The 23,347-nt window shown below is 40.8% G+C and overlaps 1 protein-coding gene across 2 annotated transcripts; it reads right to left on the bottom strand.

The window, feature by feature from the left end:
* Positions 1 to 21: 21 nt before the first annotated feature.
* Positions 22 to 22,970, bottom strand: LOC137260911 (cysteine-rich venom protein TEL1-like). 2 transcript variants are annotated; one of them, XM_067798447.1, is made up of 11 exons: positions 22,298 to 22,970; positions 10,035 to 10,102; positions 9,124 to 9,202; positions 8,269 to 8,360; positions 7,539 to 7,629; positions 5,548 to 5,687; positions 4,336 to 4,421; positions 3,309 to 3,394; positions 2,610 to 2,708; positions 1,622 to 1,723; positions 22 to 1,045 (listed from the first exon to the last, which is right to left on the bottom strand). In XM_067798447.1, exons 1-11 carry the CDS (start codon positions 22,353 to 22,355, stop codon positions 936 to 938), a joined length of 1,011 nt encoding a protein of 336 aa, XP_067654548.1. In that variant the 5' UTR covers positions 22,356 to 22,970; the 3' UTR covers positions 22 to 935. The 2 variants fall into 2 exon arrangements, with proteins under 2 accessions (XP_067654548.1, XP_067654549.1); XM_067798448.1 differs by lacking the exon at positions 22,298 to 22,970 and adding an exon at positions 11,608 to 11,758.
* Positions 22,971 to 23,347: the final 377 nt, after the last annotated feature.

Below are 23,347 nucleotides of genomic sequence, written 5' to 3'. Positions count from 1 at the left end.
ATAAAAGTCTTAACAGCTGGAGAGAGGTATGTCAATTTATTTGCCCTTACAGATGAATTTCATACACAGAGTGTATATGTCCGAACAATATACATATTCAGTTGTTACTAGCATTGTTCACTGCACACAGGTAGACATAAAAAGAAGAAATAGTGTTTTGTGGTTGAAGTATGGCTTGATGTGGATGGCGTCGACAGGACGTGATGCCAGTCTTTAGGTCGTTGCAACACACGACCATGGAAAGACAGACGGGCAAAGCAGGGCCTCAAGGTTATCGTTTTTATTTTTTACCACTGTAAAAGCAGGTGTCGGCTACTTTGTGGAGGAGCATCAATGACACTGATGATGTGAGCACACTGTCAATGATGTGAGCACGCTGTCAAGCGGCATACAAAACCAACGAACGAACCAGACACAACAGTGAACAGCACCAGATGTACAGCCAATGTGGGATGAAGGGGTACAATGATAATATCCTAACCATAATCATGTTGAAAAGGCATGCACCTGAAGGTACGGCAAGGCAGTCGTGTATCTTAAATGTGGATGAAACGTCAGTAAAATCACACCAATGAGGCAACTATTTCTAACGCTGTTCAATTGAACACTTCGGAAAAACAAGAAATATACACGTAGCGAAGGAGTTCACTGTATCAGTCGTCGAGAATGGATAGATCAGCAGCTCAAGACACCTAAATAATCTTTGTGTTTCTCCTTGTACTTGCAGTGTGTGTATGTTAGATTAACTGATGAACATAGAACAAAAGATGCAAAGACGACATTTCGGGACAATCGTGACTTCCTGGGCAGTGCTACTTGTGCATTTACCGATCATGAATCAATGTATACAGAATACAACTCGCTGGTAATAGCGTATCCTCTCCTCAAAGCACTTTCGAAAGTTCATAAGAATAAAATAGTGTAAAAGCAACAAATTATATGTAATGAAATACGATCAGGTTCAATGCGACCATAGAGGCAGCCAGTATGACATCAAGACGTATACGACCTTGGTTGTTTTTTTCCACGTAGTCTATCCCTCCAGCTGCAAGACAAATATATACAACTTGTTAGTAGTGAACATGATAATGCACAAATCCGCCCATTTAGGGCAAGCATATCAATTTGTTATGATTCTGAGGCGCCAGTTCTCAATACACTATAGCACATCAGCAGATACCTCTCAGGGAGCCATAGCTACCAATTACATGGAAAGTGTTGAACCTCACAGGTAACCATAGTTACCACTTACATGGAAAGTGGTGAACCTCGTACATAGCCATAGTTACCACTTACATAGAAAGTGGTGAACCTCACGGCTACCCATAGTTACTTACATGGAAAGTGTTGAATATCACAGGTTATCACAAGGAAAATGTTTGAAATAGATAAGTAATAGGAGCAGATGATTAACGCCCCAGCTTTATAAGGTCCAACGACTGTACATGCTGTCTATCGGACAGCACAGTGGTTGACAGTAAGAACAACGATCTACGTCGATTCATTGTCAGCCTGCTGGAACTTGTAACCGCCTAATCCGCTTGAGACAATGCTCAACAAGACAAACATGAACACCCTGACCCAAAGTGTACACGTGTATGAATGTGACTGAGGCCCTTACCTGGACACACCTGACACAGATTGGGACAAGTGATGGCGTAAGCAGGGCAGTTAGTCGCCCCAGCCCCGTTACATTCTACAGGGTCCTTGTCCTCACATTTAACTGTAAACAAAACGATTACAATTATTATCATTATGTTTTATATGAATACAACAGAAAAAGATAGGGTGGTCCAGGCACAGTCAGACTCGTTATCAGATCAGGCTTCCTTGTCTACTCTACACGCAGCCTAGACAGCTCCCCGCTGGAAGAGGGGCCCCCTGGAAGTGCGGCCCCCTGGAAGTGCGGGCTTGTCGATCCCACCAAGAACCTTTGAAGGATGTGTAGACTTGCCAACTGCCGCCTTCTGAATTAAAAAGTGTGCCAGAATGGCTGTGCTCCCCGTGGTGACCCCAGGTTTGTATCGTTTGATCATGGTGTGTGCCAGTCTGGACGTCTGATCATGGTGTACACCGGTTCGAAGGTTTGATCATGGTGTACGCCGGTTCGAAGGTTTGATCATGGTGTACGCCGGTTGGACGTTTCATTACAGTGTACGCCGGTTCGAAAGTTTGATCATGGTGTACGCCGGTTGGACGTTACATCATAGTATACGTCGGTTGGACGTTGCATCACAGTGTACGCCGGTTTGGACGTAGCTTACCTCAACTGATTTGTCACCTGAGCTCTATGCACATTCTGGGTCACATCTGAGTCACATTCCACCACACCAACTTGTCAGCGTAATCCTAAACGAACCTTTGCAAAGCGAGAATGTCATGACGGAACAATTCGAAGAAGATCTATCACTGACCAATATGTATTTCATTTCTATTTCATCACTTTAATCAGTGTGCTATCTTTTTTATTGACAGTCGTAAAGTCACGGTATTCGGACCTTTCTGCCTAACAGGGAATGCAGTTTTCTCGCTCTTTCAGCCTCATGTTTAATCACAATAGTAACCGGCATCGCAGTCGTTCGAGTTACCATGGAGAATTTAAAGCTTACGTTGGCATGCATCTCCGACATAGAAAGAATACGGCTTGCACGTGCATGAACAGTTGGATCGTTGAACCGTGGCGGCGTTCAAGCAAGTCGTGTTGCAATCTGAAAAGTAAAACGACAGTAGTTTCATCCCAAAACACCCACCAGATTCCTTAACCATTTATGTAATTTTAACACGGAGTCTATGACATCCACAGCAATGGTTCGCTTTGTTGTTTCCTCCATTATATCGACTGGATATCGTCAGTAAATACCGTAATTAGTCTAATATGCGTCAGGCATGTTATATGCCTGGGGTAGAGCAGTTCCCTAACAATTACAGTAATTACACCCAGTAAGCTCCAAAAGAGCCGCACCTCTATTAACCACCAGGTGTGGAGATCTTTTGAAAAAATGATTAAGCGCCCACGCGCTTAGTAGAGGTCACTAGTAGTAGTTGGACACTGTGTGTATAACCTTCGACAGTATTCTTCTGGTTGTAACTAATTACAATGTCGAAACTAATGTTAACGGTGATCCAGGTCATGTAGTATGAAACACTGAGCTAAGACCACAGAAGTCTAATTATTCTATCTATGTTGAAATTACTGTCAGTTGGTGTGTGCCATCGGTGATAAGTGAAATACGGTTATAGGCGGAACTTCAGATAAGATTTTCGCGTAACATATAATACATGAATATTCTTGAAAAAAACTTTCTCACTGCACAATCTGTCTTGGCGATGCTGGTTGCCACATTCCAAGTCGGAATCATTTTTGTAAGGTCGATCGAAGCCTCCAATATTACCACTGAAAACAAACCAGAATAGTGTTGCGTTAAGTATGTGACACACTCGAAATAGGATTCATATGATTATGTTTCGCTATAGTACTAAACCGGATTGAGTGTTGTTTCCCGGGTGACGGGCAACAGAAAATACACATGGGCGGATCCAGGAATTTGGAAAGGACCAAGGCAACAAAGAAAATCTTCAAATCTCCAAAAGGAGGGCGGGGGTGGGGGTGTTTGGGGCATTGAACCATCAAAGGTTTGCATCTGTTCAATCTCCGATGGAACTTGTACAATCAGTATCCAAGCAGCTCATGACGTTTGCTAATATTTATTTTATATTTGAGTACTGGCATTTGGTCAGAATTTCTGTGATGCCACAACAAACAAGAAACGGTTATTCGAAGGTGATGTTTGTGATAGGTATCATTGTTGGATTGGACCTTGTGTTTAGATCATTTTAGTGACTACAGTCAACAGAGTAATGGTTTGAAAACGTTCATACACTTTTTTCTACCCTGTAATGAATTTGCTCAAGGAAGAGTCCTGATTGTTTTCAATGCCATGATGAATTAGACCACAACTTTCCACCAAATACAAATGGTATCTCATCGTAGAGGCAAGCTATAGTCAGTCGTATTCAACTGATTCGGATTGGATGTCAGTGATAGGCGCCATTCGCACAGTTATATATATTCCGTTTACTTTCTTGTTTAAAAGTGAAATTCATCGGTACGTCTTCACCACAAACAGACTATACATGTACATGCGATTCATGTGTCCTTACACTGTACAGAGACAGTGATGTAGGTCACAAGTATCATTCCGAATGGTATTGCTGATCTAGGTGAAGGAAATGTTATGGTCCTGGTGGATTAAGGTGATAGTCAGGCATTTAACGCCAAGGACATGTTCTAACTACGAGAAAAACCGTATAAAGATTCGGTCACATTTTACTTACGCTGGTCCGTAGTTGCACACATAAAATTTGGTCGCGTCACATATGGTATACCCGCACCCGATTTTCTGGGTATCTGCCCATACTACCTGGAACCATGTAAATGTATTGCCAGTAACGATAATTATGCATTGCACATGTTGATAGTATTCAAACAAGCAAGAGTTCTCATTTATTAGGGATAAACTATGACAGGTTCGACGTTCTTGTTCATATGAAATGAACTGCAAAGAGATGATAAATCTTCTTTACAGAGATTGCATACATTTCTTCAAGAGCGAGAAGACGAATCAAGAATGTGTGAACACAGCGTATGTATGCGCCAGCCTTTGTTTCTGTATTCAGTGAAGTGTTAGCTGACTTGAGCATGAGAGACTGAGTATGGTTTTACGCCGCTTTCAGCAATATTCCAACAATATCACGACGGGGGACACCAGTATTGGACTTCACATATTGTACCCGTGATGGGAATCGAACCCGGGTTTTCTGGGTGACGAGTCAACCCTTTAACGACCAGGCTACCCCGTTCGCCCGACTACAGCATGAACTCTAGGTCATGCATTTTATGCATGGTTTGGCGAAATCATAAAATCACTTTCTCATCATGAATAAAATAAAAAAATAGAAACTGGCCCCTAAGTCAGCAACGTCAAATAAAAGAGACATTAGAAATTTCTGCTCAATGTAGAAGAGATAATTCAGTTTTTTTTAACCATGTTACGAGCGTGTGTTTATGAATCACTGTGAAATAGTGATGACGTCAGGTGTTCACAACCTGATCTGCATCTCCTCACCCACCAGTGGTACTTGTCATAATAATCAAATGATAGTCGATATTCGCCTATAAGCTAAGGATGGCATGTACAAATCCAAATAGGGACTGCTTGGCACATTATTTTTGAAATTCATGTGTTACATTTAGAAATGTCCTGTTGTCTATCATAAGACGTTTGAATGTTGCAAAGTTAACTGAACAAGCCATAACATCAAACGTTGTGAAATGTTAGCATCAAAGGCCGGAGCTAATGGCATAAAGTTCCACAAAAGAGAAGGCTGACTACTGGAAACATGTAGTCATCTATGCTGTCGTAGAGCTTTGGGGAGAGGTTTTTATCCTATATCTTTATCCATGGATCTGGATATGAAACACTGGTCTTTATTTCTGAACTGTTCGTCAAATCCAACGAAAACTGTATGTGTATTTAGACATTGCACCTGTGTGTAGTGTCCTATCTTTCCGAATTCGTTCCCAGGACCTCCATAAGTGAAGTCCTTCACCTCTTGCTGCCAAAGGTCCACAGCCTCCTTCCAGGACTTGGGATCAGTGGCGATGTTCTGACCCAGATTCATAGAACCTAACGATGGTAACGAACTTGGGTGAGTATAATAAGGGACAATTATGCAGTTCAGTTACATATGTGTTTATATGATCGCACTGCATCACATGTTACATTTCAGTGTCACGCTCATGATAAAACCTTAACTAAAGTAAAGATTTCCTTTCAGTTTTCCGCTCTTGTATTGAATAGATACAATGTAGATTACCAGTACCATGGTATAGTTCTGGACAGTGAAGCTAATATTTACTTTTGTAAATCTAGAGGTCAACGTGTTACCTTCAAAGGAATAACCAATTGCATTATCTCCACGTTTCAGATTATGGAACTCTATTGTCAAATAATCTTTTCACTTCACGAGAGTGAGGTCCGCGGTGTATAGTTTCTGTTACTGTTAAACGCAATCCTTTCTTCCAATCGCCATCATTGATGCTTCATAACATTCAGTTTTCATAACATTCTGTTTTAGTCAATGCCTTCTACACATTCTGGGTATTACCAGAGAATGAGACAGGCTACCATGGCTCTTAAGACACTGAGTCTGTGCTAACGCTGGGCATCTACTCACAAGGTGTTGGACAATCTCATGACATTCATGATACAATCTACACTTCACATTTATTTCACGTTGAATCTCACATGGGAGTTTACGAGTTTGAAGTGAATGGTCCTGAGCAGTAAATAGAAAGCCCAATGTTTCCATTTTCAGTTCAGTTGAATCTACTGTACACAAAAGTTTATCAGTGTATATATAAGAAAGGTATGAATATTCATGAGCTACCCACCTTACAGAGGAGGTGTGTCATGTATAATCAACTCCTTGAAAAGTACTTCAGTTATTTCATTAAGGGTGCTATCTCCCACAGGAGAAAGATCAGAAGCATTAGGACACGCAGTTGTTACTAAAATAGTAACAGTACAAACAAAACATTAAGGGAACACATTTCGCACCTGCTAGTTTATGCATGGACAGTTTTGTGGATTTGTTTCCTACATGACTAAGAACATAGAGCACCGGATTACAGTGCGCACTGAAAAGTTCAGACAAACACTCGCGTCTCCCGTTTACATGCTGGTTATATCATATATCACTGTTTCAATTATTTTGGAAAATATTTTCCTATCTCACTTCAAACTTTTTTTGTCAGAATCTGTAGATGGTTCGACGAAAACGTGTGAAATTCCACGTGGTATTTTAGCAAAGTCGTTTGACACAGATGCGGTACAGATAACCATAGCTCCATTTGAATGCGCACACGGGTCGTCACGGGAAGCAGGTGGAGACATATATAAGAGGATTTATCTATAGCCAGAGAAACATATATAAGTATAATCGCGGGAGGATGAATGTAAAAAACAGAGAAGAGTTAGTTGAGTTGTACGCCGCACTCAGTATCCCAGCTATATGGCAGCAACCTGTAAATAATCGAGTCTGGACCAGACAATCCAGTGATCAACAGCATGAGCATCGATCTACGCAAAACTGGGATACGATGACATGTGTCAACCAGATCAGCGAGCCTGACCACTCGATCCCGTTGGTCGTCTCTTACAACAAGCATTGGTTTCTGAAGATCAATTTTAACCCAGTCTCATGGAGAAGTATATATCAACGTGGATTGATAAACAGAGAAACGCCTCGTAGTGATAGAAAAGTGAAGTCAGAAAAATGTATAGAAGTATTTGGACACGTGCTTGTGAAGCCAAAGAAAGATGTGGAGGTATTCGTAGTACGAGGTGTTCGTGATGGCAAGGCTGCCAGACCAAAAGTCTACACTATAAATTTGGCTCTCGGAGTCCTGGTCTGTAGCTAAAGACGTAGTGGGAGACGGGGTGCTAGCATAATGATGAGAGTCTTCTACATTGTACCTGGTATTGACCTCTCGTTGTTTCCGTCGTGATTCAAGGTGCAGACGTCTGCCCAGCGTTGAGCTATCTCTGCAATCTGGTCATCCCAGGACTAGGAGAAAGTCATATTTAAACACAGGTATCAGACACAACAGGCAATGGCATTATTAGATAAGACCTTCGTCAGATTAGCATGCCAACCAGACAGCACCATACTGCCTTGGCAACACATGCACGGTCTCAAACACAAATAAATGCGTTACCATGCAGTTACTTAATATTTTTTCATTGTTTCAGCAGGTTATCCTCTCATATTCATCACATGTGCGTGTACTAATTTTAAACTGTTGCCATATTACAGGTGGTTCAGCTTGACCTTTTCAAATGAATACTAATGCATTCCGTGACCGTGTCACAACTGGTTGGGTTTATCATTGTGAAGGGATGTGCCATTGTCAGTTGATTGTCAACATGTCCGAAGAACCGAGACAAGGTTGTCGTTTGACATCTCAGTGTCGAGAAATCAGCAATGTCTTAACTTTCTTTAAACACTTATCTACAAATGATCTAATGTTCGGGCTCTAGGCAGCTTGCAGGAGTAGTGAATCGGATTCTAAAAGTGAATGACTTTCCATTGTACAACAGAAAAGAAAAACAGACCATATATTTCAAACAATATTTATAGGCTATATATGCTGTCTATATCGATATTTCTGAGCTGTTTATAGTGGTGCTGCCACTGACCACGTACCAACTTGAGCATGTTTGAAGCCGGAGGTGTGACATTGTTCCTGTAGCCGTTGTGCAGATCTACTATTTGCATTTTCTCTTCTGCGGATACTCCTGAAATAAAGTTTTCCTGTACAGTATCCCTCTATGACAAGTAATGGATATCATTGATAACAAGCAAACTTGGTGGCATGTCAACATGACCTGTACTTAAGAGAGATAAGGGTTTCATCGCTTCATGACCTGATCCTCACAGAGATCTTGGTTTCATGTCAACATCACCTCTGCTTCAAGTAGATCTTGGGTTTATGTCCACATAACCTGTACCTCAGAGACATGTCGTGTTCTTCAAAGAGATCTTGATTTCATGTCAGCATGACCTGTACTTCAGAGAGATCTTGGTTTCATGTCAGCATGACCTGTGATTCAGGTATATCTTGACATGATAGCATAAGAAAACCCTATGTGACGAAAGCTAAAGGCATTACCCGTTTTGAGTACCGATTTAATTGAGATTTGGAATTCAAACCTATACTTCGCAGCTCCTGGTCCGGTTTTTGTGCTAGTGTGTGTATGTCTGCGTAATTGTATGTGTGTGTTTACCCTATAACATCATAGTGTAACATATGATGGAGAACTAAAGATTTATCGCGTCTGGACCAGTGACCGATATGATGAACAACGGTATAGGAGAACAATGACAGGCTGTCAACCAAGTCAACCAGCGTGACAACAAGATCCATTACGTCGCTTCCTACAACTAGCAGATGTAACTTGGTACTATTCAGTATATTGTTACATGTATATTACACAAAGGACCCAACAATTCAAGTCTTCTGTGTTGATTCCTTGCGGTTGATTCTTTCCCTGTACCTACCTGAATTAGATGCCTTGCTTGACTTCGTTCTGCAAGCCGAGTGGTTTGGTATTTGTTTGAACTTATCCTTGCAGGTGACCTGTGAAGAGTGATTTGAAATATAGTCAATACTCTAACGACACCGGAATGAAAACTATTACATAGGGTTGATACACATTTCCTTCGTCATATATGTGTCAATATATGGTAAATATGGATTTGTATGTAAAGTACAGATCACTTAACTCTACTGGCCTCAAGAGCTGACGGTACTCAACACAAATGTATCTACGGTGTCTGCACATTGTTACACGATATATTAACGCATTGACAATTGTTACCCAAAATAGTATCATCAAGAATATTTAATGTGATTACAACAGTTAGTCGAATATACCTTCAATAGTTAAAATTCTTCGATATTCAGGTTCCTACAACGGGATTACATTGTGTGTATTCTACACTGCTTATAACGGAAACATATACAAGGAGGGCGCTTGTACGACATATAGGTGTCATGGTTGTTATTCCAATTTAATTATTTACAGGTATTGTAAATACCTCAGAGACAGAGCATCTCCTTCTCATGAGAACATGAGGAAATGAAAACAACATATTTGGCAGTGACAATCTCCGAAAAGTCATCTGTCGCTGATACAGTGAAACTAAACTGTTGCTGGCTGCCTAGACGAAATTACATGTTCTCAGTCGTATACACATGACCGAACCTCACAGATTGTGACAGACATTTGCCGTAAGGAAATGTTGCAAAATTTTAACAGGTGATGCGATCATAAGTTGTCTCCTAACGGTGCTGATGGCACGCCAATCAGAATACAGCATTCTAGAGAGAGCTATGGTAGGATAACCTGTACCCTATGTGTTGTCTTTTTGTAGGGTATTGAATTGTAAAATGTTTACTCGCTACTCACACTTCTCTTGCTTCTGTGACCATGGGTGTACCCACCATCTGTGTCCGGGCTAACACATCCCAACAAAGCTAAAAATATAGAAGATTGAATCCTTGTAAAAGTGAGGACAATATTTTCACATGATTAGCGAATGAGAGAATTGTTGCATCTACACATCACGGAATGTACATAGATAGAAAAAGGCATTTAACAGGGTAGTAGGTACAAGCACTCACATGCACGCACGCATAGACAGGCTGACAGACAGACATATCTTCGCGTATAAAGATGAGAGTTGGGCGACACATGCTAGTCAATTCTTCACGGGAAAACAACACGGGATCGCATGCCATAAGTCAAACTAAGAAATGGCACGAAGGAATTATTTTGTTCCACCGATGCTTCAGACTTGGACACAAGTCCTCCACAAACCTCGAATGCTCGAATGAAAGTGAAACGTTCTGAAATGCAAAGACCAAAGGCTGGAGCTGTGGCAGTAGTGTTCAACATGGAAGGAATGTTAATTATTGGAAAGATGGCGTCATCCGTCTTGTCATGTGTCTCTAAATATGAGACACATGAAGCGATCTCACGTGGTTCAATTATTTCAAACTTAAGTGGGTAAATCTCCAGAAAGGTATTGTCCATTGAGAACTTCTTACTCACTTGTATGAAGAACCAGATCAACAGGAAGGGGAGCATGATTGCTGGCCATAGACATGCCTAATTCCAAATGTCCTTGCCCAATATCATTAGATATTATCAAGGCGGAAGTCTAGCATTTCACATATTGTTTTCTCAGTTAATTCAGATGATACTCGCTTCCATTCTGTACTGATTCCTTAACAAAACACAGGTGTCTAACTATATCTGTGCTCACCATGTAACTTAAAACACGCCCCATGGACCAAGAAAGGATTTTTCTTTGGACAATACACCAGGGAAAACATTCAATTAATTCATAAATACGTACACACAGATAGTGTCGCATTTACTTGTAATAAATATAAAAAAGCAACAAAGCCACCTACACCCATTAGAAATCTCTGGTAAAAGTAGATTCGTGAGTACATATCATGAGCGTGTTTTGAGGAATCACGATGCCAGTGACAACAGGCGTTCCAGGATAGGGATGCTACACTTTTACATGCATGAGCGTTAGATCCCTGCATATATGTTTACACCTTTGAGAAAATGAGAAATGCATTCAGCATTGTCTTCTATGACAGAAGGCAGAGGTGTACAGGATTTAAACACATATAATTGCGCAGAAAAGTAACTTAAATATAAGATTACTATGGTCATTGCCACAGGGTTTTGTTAAAGTAAATAATGAAACCATTGTTCAATTATTCAAGCAACTTTCAATAAATGCCGCATAAGTAATCTGCAACCACTTCAAAGGAATCTAAGCTTTATGCATCATAAATGACTACTTTGTTTAGAATGAAGAGGATATGGCCAAAATAGCAACAACATCGCATTATGCTATATATTCTCGACATACATATACACATACCAATAAAGTCCTGGAATAAATTCATCAACTTCAATTCATTTACAGGTAAAGTAGACGTTAGCAAACATTTCCTACCCGTTAATGTTATTGCAACAATCAAATATCGTTGTGTTGCCATTGTTGCGATGGTCCCAGGCACTGCGTTGCACCAACAACGCCGAATCTCTAGAGGTGTCTCTTTATAGTGTCCAACCTGTGCTAAACCTTACTGACATCGAACCAATTTCGTTGGCTGGAACACTATCATGTGATTTTGGTTACCCCGCGATGTTTATCTGGCAACAATACACCGATCAAAACACAACTTGTATCCTGCATCACCTTGTAATAACAATTGCCAGTTCTCTATCGACCGCTCCAGGTTTTCAGTACTCCCTTCACTACACCATTGACTTTAACCGTGAATGAAGTCTGTCTATATTTAATCAAAGGAGTTAAAAGCAGGTTTCTTGGTGATGATAAATTTTAATACTCGTAACAGGATAATGAGAATGTCAAATGAGTCTTTTGATAATATCACTGAACTCAGCTAAATGGGATTAGCTGAGGAAATTGAAAGTTTCTGATGCACCCTGATGAAAGGTATTCCCACAGAAGGACGAAAGATATCCTCACAGACGAAGTACACGGATGATAGATTAACAGGTTCAGATTAATATTAACGGTGATTAATATCCATTGACCCACCCTTCAATGCACACAGCATGGACTTCTGGTGATAAGCCCGTGTCTACACACGCAGGCAACCTGTAATCAACATGTACCGTATGGAGAATTTGTGACAAATAAATACTATTACCAGCAGTAACTTTGCGTCCAGCAAAATAGTGATGCGAAGGTGCCTTTACATTAACCAACACACAGATCCAACACCTGACAACGCGGATCCTAACCATAACATTCGACAGAGCACATATCCTAAACCAGCTTTATATTCACCCAAACACCTTTCCTGAACGCATCATCAAATCCTCCTCAAATCCCCCCAAAGGACTGATATTAGACATACTTTTACATCCCGCAAATAGCGACACAAAACTAACTTTACGTCCAGCAAAATAGCGAGACGAGACGTAATTTATCATGCGCCAAACCAGTGACACTAGACATATCTTTACATCCACCAAACCAGTGACACTAGACATATCTTTACATCCACCAAACCAGTGACACTAGACATATCTTTACATCCACCAAACCAGTGACACTAGACATATCTTTACATCCACCAAACCAGTGACACTAGACATATCTTTACATCCACCAAACCAGTGACACTAGACATATCTTTACATCCACCAAACCAGTGACACTAGACATATCTTTACATCCACCAAACTAGTGACACTAGACATATCTTTACATCCACCAAACCAGTGACACTAGACATATCTTTACATCCACCAAACCAGTGACACTAGACATATCTTTACATCCACCAAACCAGTGACACTAGACATATCTTTACATCCACCAAACTAGTGACACTAGACATATCTTTACATCCACCAAACTAGTGACACTAGACATATCTTTACATCCACCAAACTAGTGATACTAGACATATCTTTACATCCACCAAACCAGTGACACTAGACATATCTTTACATCCACCAAACTAGTGATACTAGACATATCTTTACATCCACCAAACTAGTGACGCTAGACATATCTTTACATCCACCAAACTAGTGATACTAGACATATCTTTACATCCACCAAACCAGTGACACTAGACATATCTTTACATCCACCAAACTAGTGACACTAGACATATCTTTACATCCACCAAACTAGTGACACTAGACATATCTTTACATCCACCAAACTAGTGACACTAGACATATCTTTACATCCACCAAACTAGTGATACTAGACATATCTTTACATCCACCAAACCAGTGACACTAGACATATCTTTACATCCACCAAACCAGTGACACTAGACATATCTTTACATCCACCAAACCAGTGACACTAGACATATCTTTACATCCACCAAACTAGTGACACTAGACATATCTTTACATCCACCAAACCAGTGACACTAGACATATCTTTACATCCATCAAACCAGTGACACTAGACATATCTTTACATCCACCAAACTAGTGTTCATAGACGTAACTTTACATCCATCAAACCAATTAAACAACACCTGGCATAACTGAAAAATTAATTAAACGTTAATTCATTGTGTATAATGAAGTTTATTCGCAAGTTTATGTTTGCAGGAAGCAAATTTACTTTTATCTTACTTTCATTTAAATTCTCTGAAGGGATACGACGTAGGTTTTCATTTCCCCAAACACTCAAATAATCTTACGCATTACACAATAATTTTCACTTTAGTAATATTTTGTTAAGTGAGGACTGACGAAATTCGGATATACGGAATTTCGTTTATGCGGACAATCTGAGGAGTGTGTCTGCATAAGCGAGATTAGACTTTAATAGGAGTTGCTTAACGTCCTAACGAAGACAGGGAAGATTTCCTTAACAGCAGATAAAGAAGAGACGTGCATTTCGTGAATTTTTCTAACCTCTATATACACTTGCTCTGTCGTCGAAAATATCAAGGCAATCTCAATATACATTTGATCTGTCGTCGGAAAATTTCAAGACAATTTATGACGTATTCAACTTTGATTAATTGACTGACGTCCCATATGACAATGACTGTTTCTTCTTGATATTTATCAGCAGGGACAGGAATGTGTTTGATGATGATCACTTATTCCGCTATATCGGGTTTTGGCTACACATATCGCAGACAGACATATGCACATTAATAGCAGGAAAAGCCCCTGTGTTCAGAATATGTTGTCTGGAAGATAGAAACCTGCTGTTATTGCCTATCTGATTTACCTGATGGGCCTTTCAACGGCTGACTCATGTTTGCAAAGATCAGAAAGGCCACAATGCTATCAGTCGTATCTAAGGACTATATTTGAAATGTCCTCGATAGAACCGTCTGTTTATTTGTTACAAACGTTTATTAAATTGTAGAAACCACATAACAGTAAAGTCCAAACAGACAGAGCAAGACAAGACTAACTGGTTGCTGTTTTGTCTGATAGTTTTATAAGGGGATGATATATGTTTATTTGATTAGTAGTCCCGTGGAAGACCTTGTACAAGCAAATGTTTGAAGTTGACGTCTGCCATTCCTTCTGTGTGTCATCTCCCCACCTATTTCGGGGATCTTTTTCTCCTTAACACCTGCATGAAGTGCAGTTATTGAAATAAAAGCATGTTGGTATTTTCAAGGTGTTTTAAAGTCATGTTGTTTGTTGCCCGGCAAAGGAACATTTCCTTTGACACACAGAGCAATCTATCGCAAACACACTAAATTAACCCCACAGCACTATTAAAGGATTATGTGATCCCGATGTTACATCTGTCGCTTTTGTTTGTTCGCACGAGTGAGATCCTGAATATTACTTCCATGTCGAACAAGAAATCTGGTGTTTGTCCTGAGACGATTTGGCTCAGTTCCAAAGGCGAACCAAGCCTGAGTGTCTTCGCAGAACTGTGCCCACGTAGTGCACTACGTTCCATTACGTGTGTCGCAAATGCATGCCAGAAACTACATTTCGTGACTGAGACGTATAGCAATCCTATTTACTATTTGTCGCTCCACCGACATCGTACGTGTATTATTTGATATATATCTAATGACGATATCACAACTTTACCTGATCCTGTCCTTTTATGCCATAGTATACTCTTTAAGAAAGTGGGGATCTTCATTTTTATTTACAATTAAAACTATTTAGGAGATTTATCAATGGTAATATGATATTATTGAATGTTTTGAGAGTGCACCACCATTTGCACTACCTTACAGCCATAGCTATTTGGAATGTAGTCGCTTTTGAAAGATGATCGGTGTATGGCATGTAATTTGTATGTGTACGATTTTCAATTTAAAACAAACGACTAGAAACAAACACTAATAAATGTGTGGTACAAGATGAGTGTCAAAATTAATGTTCCAAGTGATTTCTCGACCTTCTTGAAAACACACCAAAATCAAGAATGGGACCCCATGTACAGTATGGGGCTACTGCGTTGTGCACGTGCATATCATATGTTGTGTTTCGGAGTGGTAATAGATGTCTGTCCTTGAAACGTTTGTTAACGTTTACACTTCCGATCCAAGCTGAAATTTCATTATTCCATTTCCCTCATTTTTAAGAGTATATAATCCAACAAAATACCACTAACTTACAGTCATCAGACGAAAAGAGATTCTTGCACCTTAAAAATTGAATGTTCCCTTAATATATTAGATGCTGATGGATCTTTCCACACAATGTCTGTTCTATAGGGAATTCCGATAGAGGGATGGATGTATTTTCACAAAGTCTTTTCTGTGAGGAGCTCTGCCTGTACTGATGGATATATGTCACAGAGTCTCATCTGTGAGTAACCCCACTGTAGTGATGGATATATTGTCACAGAGTCTCATCTGTGAGTAACCCCACTGTAGTGATGGATATATTGTCACAGAGTCTCATCTGTGAGTAACTCCCCCGGTAGTGATGGATATATTGTCACAGAGTCTCATCTGTGAGTAACCCCACTGTAGTGATGGATGTATGGTCACAGAGTCACATCTGTGAGGAACTCCACTGTAGTGATAGATATATGGTCACAGAGCGTCATCTGTGAGTAACTCCCCCGGTAGTGATGGATATATGTCACAGAGTCTCATCTGTGAGTAACCCCACTGTAGTGATGGATATATTGTCACAGAGTCTCATCTGTGAGTAACCCCACTGTAGTGATGGATATATTGTCACAGAGTCTCATCTGTGAGTAGCTCCACTGTAGTGATGGATATATTGTCACAGAGTCTCATCTGTGAGTAACTCCCCCGGTTGGGATGGACATATTGTCACAGAGTCTCATCTGTGAGTAACTCCACTGTAGTGATAGATATATGGTCACAGAGCGTCATCTGTGAGTAACTCCCCCGGTAGTGATGGATATATTGTCACAGAGTCTCATCTGTGAGTAACCCCACTGTAGTGATGGATGTATGGTCACAGAGTCACATCTGTGAGGAACTCCACATGTACTGATGGCTATATAGTCACAAAGTTTCTTCTGTGAGAATGTTCGCCAGCACTGAAGGACAGTAGGAGTAACTACTGGCGGTTATGTTTTCTGAGAGGAGCCCTGTATATCGTCAAAGAGTCTGTTCCGTGAAAACCTCCGCCTTCTGTAGAAAAGCTGTGACTGTACTACCACCCTCGAAGGTGCCAATCATTCTCACCCCTCGTCTGGCGACGATTCGTAATGAAAACTGTAGCATGTTGTCAGATATGTATATTTAGTTAAATAAGGATAACTTTTCACTAAATGCCATGGGCGTTTAATAAATGCCCACTTGATAAAAGCGGTTTTCCTTCCCTTCACTGTATTCTGCATACATTTAACACAATTGTATCCTGGTAAGCGTAAACATGTGATTTCGTAACTACGCATAGTGTAAACAGATATTGCATGTACCCCGTGAAGACCTGATCTGCCTGGTGATCGTGTGCAGTGAGTGAGTACTGTTTTACGGCTCTATAGGGCATATCGCCCATATCAGAACGGTATAGGCTAATAAAGGTGACTGTACTGAGTACATGTGTTACATATGCAAGAATCTCTAACAGTTTTAGTGATAAGTTGTGCGATAATAAAATGAATGTGGGGTTCTCTGACCAAGCCATATCCCTTGTACAGCTGGTGAAACAGTTACTGAAAGATAACGTAGCCACTGGATGAAAGGGCTAGTTAGCTGTAACCAACAACCTATGTCTGTGTTCTACATGCGGTATCCGTTTATCGACACACGTATTTCGAGGACTAATCTCCTTCTGGCTTCGTCATATACAGACACACACGTTGTTGCCATGACGACCAGTCAACACGATTTCGTGCCTGATGGGGTGCTATCAGTCCAGTACATGATTTATCATGTGAGTCATTAATAATTTTCTACATTGTACAAATATTCCTACGTGTTATCAAGGTCGAAGTGACCTTGACTGGGGTAGGGGCAAAGAAGATTCTTGAAATATTGAAATACTAATATCCAAAGAATCAAAGCCATTCCGCTTGTGATCAGCTTGACGCAAACAACTCTGGGATTTGTTTTTACTATCAAAGTAATATTGCATGAAAATATTATTGTGACCGGATATACATGATGATACACAATGGCCGAGCATACAAGCTGATAGATCTGTCACGACCGAAAAACAACCTAATATGCTTAATATATAAGTTGAAATACCACGTCTGAATATAAAAAAACGATATACGTTATAATTTATATTGATATATACTAGCTGATATGCAATTGCGGAATAAATATGCTGATATATCATGCATGCATATACAATTTAATAAACAACGAATGTGTAAAACTGATATACCAAAGAGTACTTTATAGGTCGATACACCATAATGTACATAAAGACTATACACGTATATATAATTATACAAGTGAATAGACAGTGGTTGAGTATGCATGGCAATAACACAACCGTGAATATTAAAGCCCATTGTATATACCCCTGGAATGAGGTGGAATGCTGTCGGAATGAAAATTTCTGGAGAATCCTGGAAATTCGAACTGAATTCTAAAATTTCTTACCGAGCTCCGAATGCATTCTAACTATTCGTGTAACAAGCCCGAATGTCTTGAACATGTTCAAAACTTCCGAGGTACATTCGAAGTGGAAAAATATCGAACGGCATTTGAGGTGCATTCGAACTGCATTCTACATATTCGTTCTACATTCTAACTGCATTCTAAACATTTGCTGCATTCTAAACATTTGCTACATTCTAAGAGTTTTCTAAGCATTCTGAACATATTCGAGGGAGAATAGACAAGACAATCCACTTCAAATCCTGTCAGGATGTGTCGAATGCGTCTCGAATGAGTCGGAATGCATACTGACGGACAAAAGAAACTTTCTATTGCCAAATGCACCATAATTTCAACTAATAAAATCATTTTCAAATGCAAATTGTCCTATCGTTACTGCCTCAAACAGTTTGAGTTTGATTACCACAAACAACATGTACAAACACTTGTTGTACATGTAAGGGTACAAGGCGCGTCTATGTGCGGTATAAAACCACGCCACAGTGCCGAGCAGTTAGCACTTCAACAGAAAAACACTGAACAATCCCAAAGTAAACTCCAGAAGAGTGAGACAGGGTCATCGGAATGCTGCAGATGGGCACCACTACGGGTGACGTTGCAAGAACGTCCCGCTGCACTGTCGTTAGAGTCAGGAACCTTCGTCGGCGTTATCAACAGACTGACCAGCCCTCATGCAGACCCAGGACAGGCAGGCCAAGGGTGACAAATGCACAGGAAGATCGTCACTTGAGGCTATTACGCCTGAGCAACCGCTTCCAGACGGTGACGTCATCAGCGACAACGGCCCTCGGTCACCCGAGACAGTTGACGGACTTTGACAAGAAGACTGCGTCCCAAAGATATCAGGGCCTACCGACTGTGCCGAGGAACGCTGGTGACTGACAAACATCGTCATCTGAGGGTGCAATGGGCGACAAGAGTTAGACGTTGGCAACCCCGTAACTGGCGCCGAGTTCTGTTTTCTAACGAAAGCAGATTATGTATATCTAGAAGCGATGGAAAGGCTCGATGATACAGGAGAGGAGGCGAAGGACAGCTCGCTGCTGCGTCCAGAAAGCAGAGCCGTATGGTGAAGTGAGCGTTATGGTATGGGGTATGGTATACATTGACCAGGTTTTTCGACCGGCAGTTCTGCCATTCCTTCAACAACAACGACAGGGGATATTGTTCCAACAGGACAATGCTCGACCACACGTTGCTAGAGTTGTCCATAACTCCTTTCACGTCAACAACTTTAACCTCCTTCCATGGCCTGCACGCTCTCCTGACATGTCGCCCATCGAGCACTTGTGGGATCACCTCGATCGACAGATTCGTTTGAGAATCTCAAGCACTTGTCGAAGAATGGAGGCGTATACCAGCTGACGTCATCAGATGCTTCACCACTACAATTAGAAGACATGAGTTTGCGTGTATTCATGCCAGAAGTGGACATACTCGCTGTGACTTCAAATCCCAGATTGTTGTGTTTCACGTTTGGACCGTCTGACAGGGAAATCTCCATTTTGACCTCATGTCGACCAAAATGTGTTTAATAAGTCAAAGTCTCTGTTAAAGCTGTTTTTTGTACTGAACGTGTGCATACGTCATTGCTGAACAAATTACAACATTCAAATTTCACTTTGTTTTTGCCGTTTTTAAACCTATCCAATAGCACAAGGGGAAAGTTTCTTTTGCCCGTCAGTTTATTTCATTTGGCGATGGACTTCAGGTGGAACATTCTTCAAATGTATTGGAATATTTAAACTGTAGTTTGAATGTACCTCAAATACACCTCCGAATACAGTCAGATCATCCAGAATGCTCTTCAAATGATCCCTGACGCCATTAGAACACCGCCGAATGACATGAAGACGTGACCACCTATCACTGAAACGCCAGATAGCATTCGGGAATCGCAATCTTACAAAGCTTGACAAATGTGTTTATTTTGACATTCTCTCCTAAATGTGGTTCGAATTTGGGAAATACTTTTTTTTCTAGCTGATTCACCTTGATTCCTGTCAATTCGAAATAGGTGTGAAGGAGCCTTCACGAATGAATATTACAAGTTGATAAACCAGCTATGAATATATAGGCTCATATATCATAGTTAAATAGACAACTAACACCATGGCTAAACATAACAGATGATATTTTACAATTAAATATCCAAGCCGAGGTATAACCGCTAAATATACAAGCTGATATATCAATACTGAATGCACTGTCTGATGATACATCATGACTGGATGTAAAGATTGAAATATATATGGGGGTTGCGTCCCATCCTGGATTCGAACTCACAATCCCTGACTCAGGCACCTAATCGCTAGCACACATAGTCGGCCTCAGCCACGGCGACTTCCACAAAAATGGAAGTCTGACAACTGGTGGTCCATTTTGTGGAAGCCATTGTTGAAAGTCAAAACTTGTGTAACAAGGCAGAAGCAAAAATAGCTGCTAAACTGTGTCTGAATAGCAGTTACACCATGTGTCATTAGACACACGTGAATATAAAGGACGGCATGCCTACCTGAAAATATCATCTCAAAGGCCGTTATGACATCAGACAAACTTGAATATAAAGGATGGCATACCTATCTATATATATTATCTCATATGACAATAATACATCACACCAACTTGAATTCAAAGGATGATATACCTTTGTGAATATATCATCTTACATGCCATGATGGGGTCTTGATTTGCTTTTACTAACTATGATATCACGGGAATGGATACGTGTGTGTCTGAAGACATTTAATCGAATTTTAATAACACGGATAGTTCTTATGACACGTTGCACTGAGTCACTTACTGGGAGTGAGTTCAATTTTACGAAGCTTTTAGCAATATCCTAGCAATATCACCGCAAGGGACACCCGAAATTGGCTTCACGCATTGCATTCATGTGGGGAATCAAACCCTGATATTCGGCATGACGAGCGAACGCTTTAACTGAGATAATGATATTACAACTGCACTCTGTAAATGATACATGTAAGTGACTGAGTTTATGTTGTATTACGCCGTAGTAACATAACTGTGAACGGTTTATAGTCGAACTAGAACCAAACAAACCCGTGACCTAAACATTTCGCAAGAATGAACTCTTAGAAATATTCAACAAGACACACTGAGTCGCCTCTTTATTGCAGGATCAGTTTGAGGGCACCTACTGTAGCCACAGGGAACATCAACACATGAGTTACCAAACCTTCTGTCATCCTGTTGTACCCACTCTGGCCACAGGAAACATCACCACATGAGTTACCAAATCTACTGTCACCCTGTTGTATCTACTCTGGCCACAGGAAACATCAACACATGAGTATACCAAACCTACTGTCATCCTGTTGTATCTACTCTGGCCACAGGAAACATCCACACATGAGTTACCAAATCTACTGTCACCCTGTTGTATCTACTCTGGCCACAGGAAACATCAACACATGAGTATACCAAACCTACTGTCATCCTGTTGTATCTACTCTGGCCACAGGAAACATCCACACATGAGTTACCAAATCTACTGTCACCCTGTTGTATCTACTCTGGCCACAGGAAACAACAACACATGAGTATACCAAACCTACTGTCATCCTGTTGTATCTACTCTGGCCTCAGGAAACATCAACACATGAGCTACCAAACCTATTGTCGTCCCAAGCGTTGGAGGCAGGCACCAATATCATGTTTTGTAAACTTTAACTTTGAACTCTGATTCAGTAAATACGCATTTGTAATCTTTGTATAACATCTCTCTTAATCACGGGGAAGGCGGGATAGCCTTGTGGCTAAACCGTTCGCTCGTCACGCCCACGACACGGGTTCGATTCCCGACATGGGTACGATGTGTAAATCCCATTTCTGGTGACCCCTGCCGTGACATTAAAGGAATATTGGTAAAACCGGCTTAAAACCAAAGTCACTCATCCACTCTTATTCATTTGCTGGTGACAATGACAATCGCCAGTTTTATCTCAGTTTGGTACTAAGGGGCCACCTGCATGGTTAACGTATGAACAATTGATCCAAACCTTCCAAAATAAGTCAGATAATCTCTCGGCTATATCCGTGGTCTATGGTTCACAATTGCCTTACCTGACATGGAGCTCAACGCCAGAAACACAGCAAGTGACTGCCTTGGTAACGGAGACATCGTCCTTGTTTGAAGAAAGCTGTCTGATTTGGAAGTCTTGAATTTAGCCAGTCTTCAGACAGTAAGGCCATACAATATTAAACGCCGATACAGTATGTCAAATGCAGCTGTGGGGATTTAGATAATGCACCCCCTGAATGGTATTTCGATTTGCAGACTATGACTTGTTTGATCACCTTCTGCTCATGCATTTGTAACAAAGTAAATGTTGTTTCGCATTGAACAGCGTTCACTTTACAAGATACAGTCTCACAAAAGGAAAAAACTGCAGTAACGATCACGTATCTGCCGCGACTAAGTATCTATCTTTGCGACAACAGGTCCGGGTCTTTGCTGTAATCTAGCATTAGATACGACACACACTGTCCTCGTCGAGGGGAATTTCCTCAGCTTTCAGATATGGATCATGAGTCTTAAACGTTTCTGCCATAGAAAAATGATCCAAATCAGGGCGTTGGCGGTAAAGCATAATCCACGCGAAGAGTGTGTGAAACTTAGGATCAATACCACTGATAAAGGTTAAGGTCCTCAACCACGTCACACTGACATGTCATGTAAATGCACGACATTGTGAGCATTTTATATAGTAATATGCATGTACAGTGCGAGCTCCTTACACTGGTGCACAGTATTCTTACTATCTAATACATGTAGTGCGTGGAGGTCGAGGGTGAGTAGATCTAGATGAATATATGTACATAAGATACAGGATGCGAGATACAATGATGCACATCCTCAGTATCATTTGGGGACTAACACACAACAGATGTGCATAATGGTGCTTAGTAGCCACTGCCACTGTTTTTAAAGTGAGTTCGTGAGTGAGTGAGTTTGGTTTTGTGCCAATGCGGCAGCTCATGTTGGACTAAAGCCCGAAGTGATGCAGATCACAGACGTTTAAAACTTTGAACGACACCAACAGACGGCCCTGGAATCACAATCGAGACGAAGCAGGGTTCGAATCCACAGTGATAGGTTTGTGGCTCGTCGGT

The sequence above is a fragment of the Haliotis asinina genome, chromosome 14 (genome assembly GCF_037392515.1).
Source record: "Haliotis asinina isolate JCU_RB_2024 chromosome 14, JCU_Hal_asi_v2, whole genome shotgun sequence".
Lineage (NCBI taxonomy): Eukaryota > Metazoa > Mollusca > Gastropoda > Lepetellida > Haliotidae > Haliotis > Haliotis asinina.
Note: the sequence above shows the minus strand (reverse complement) of the source record. Positions and strands in the feature narration are given on the sequence as shown.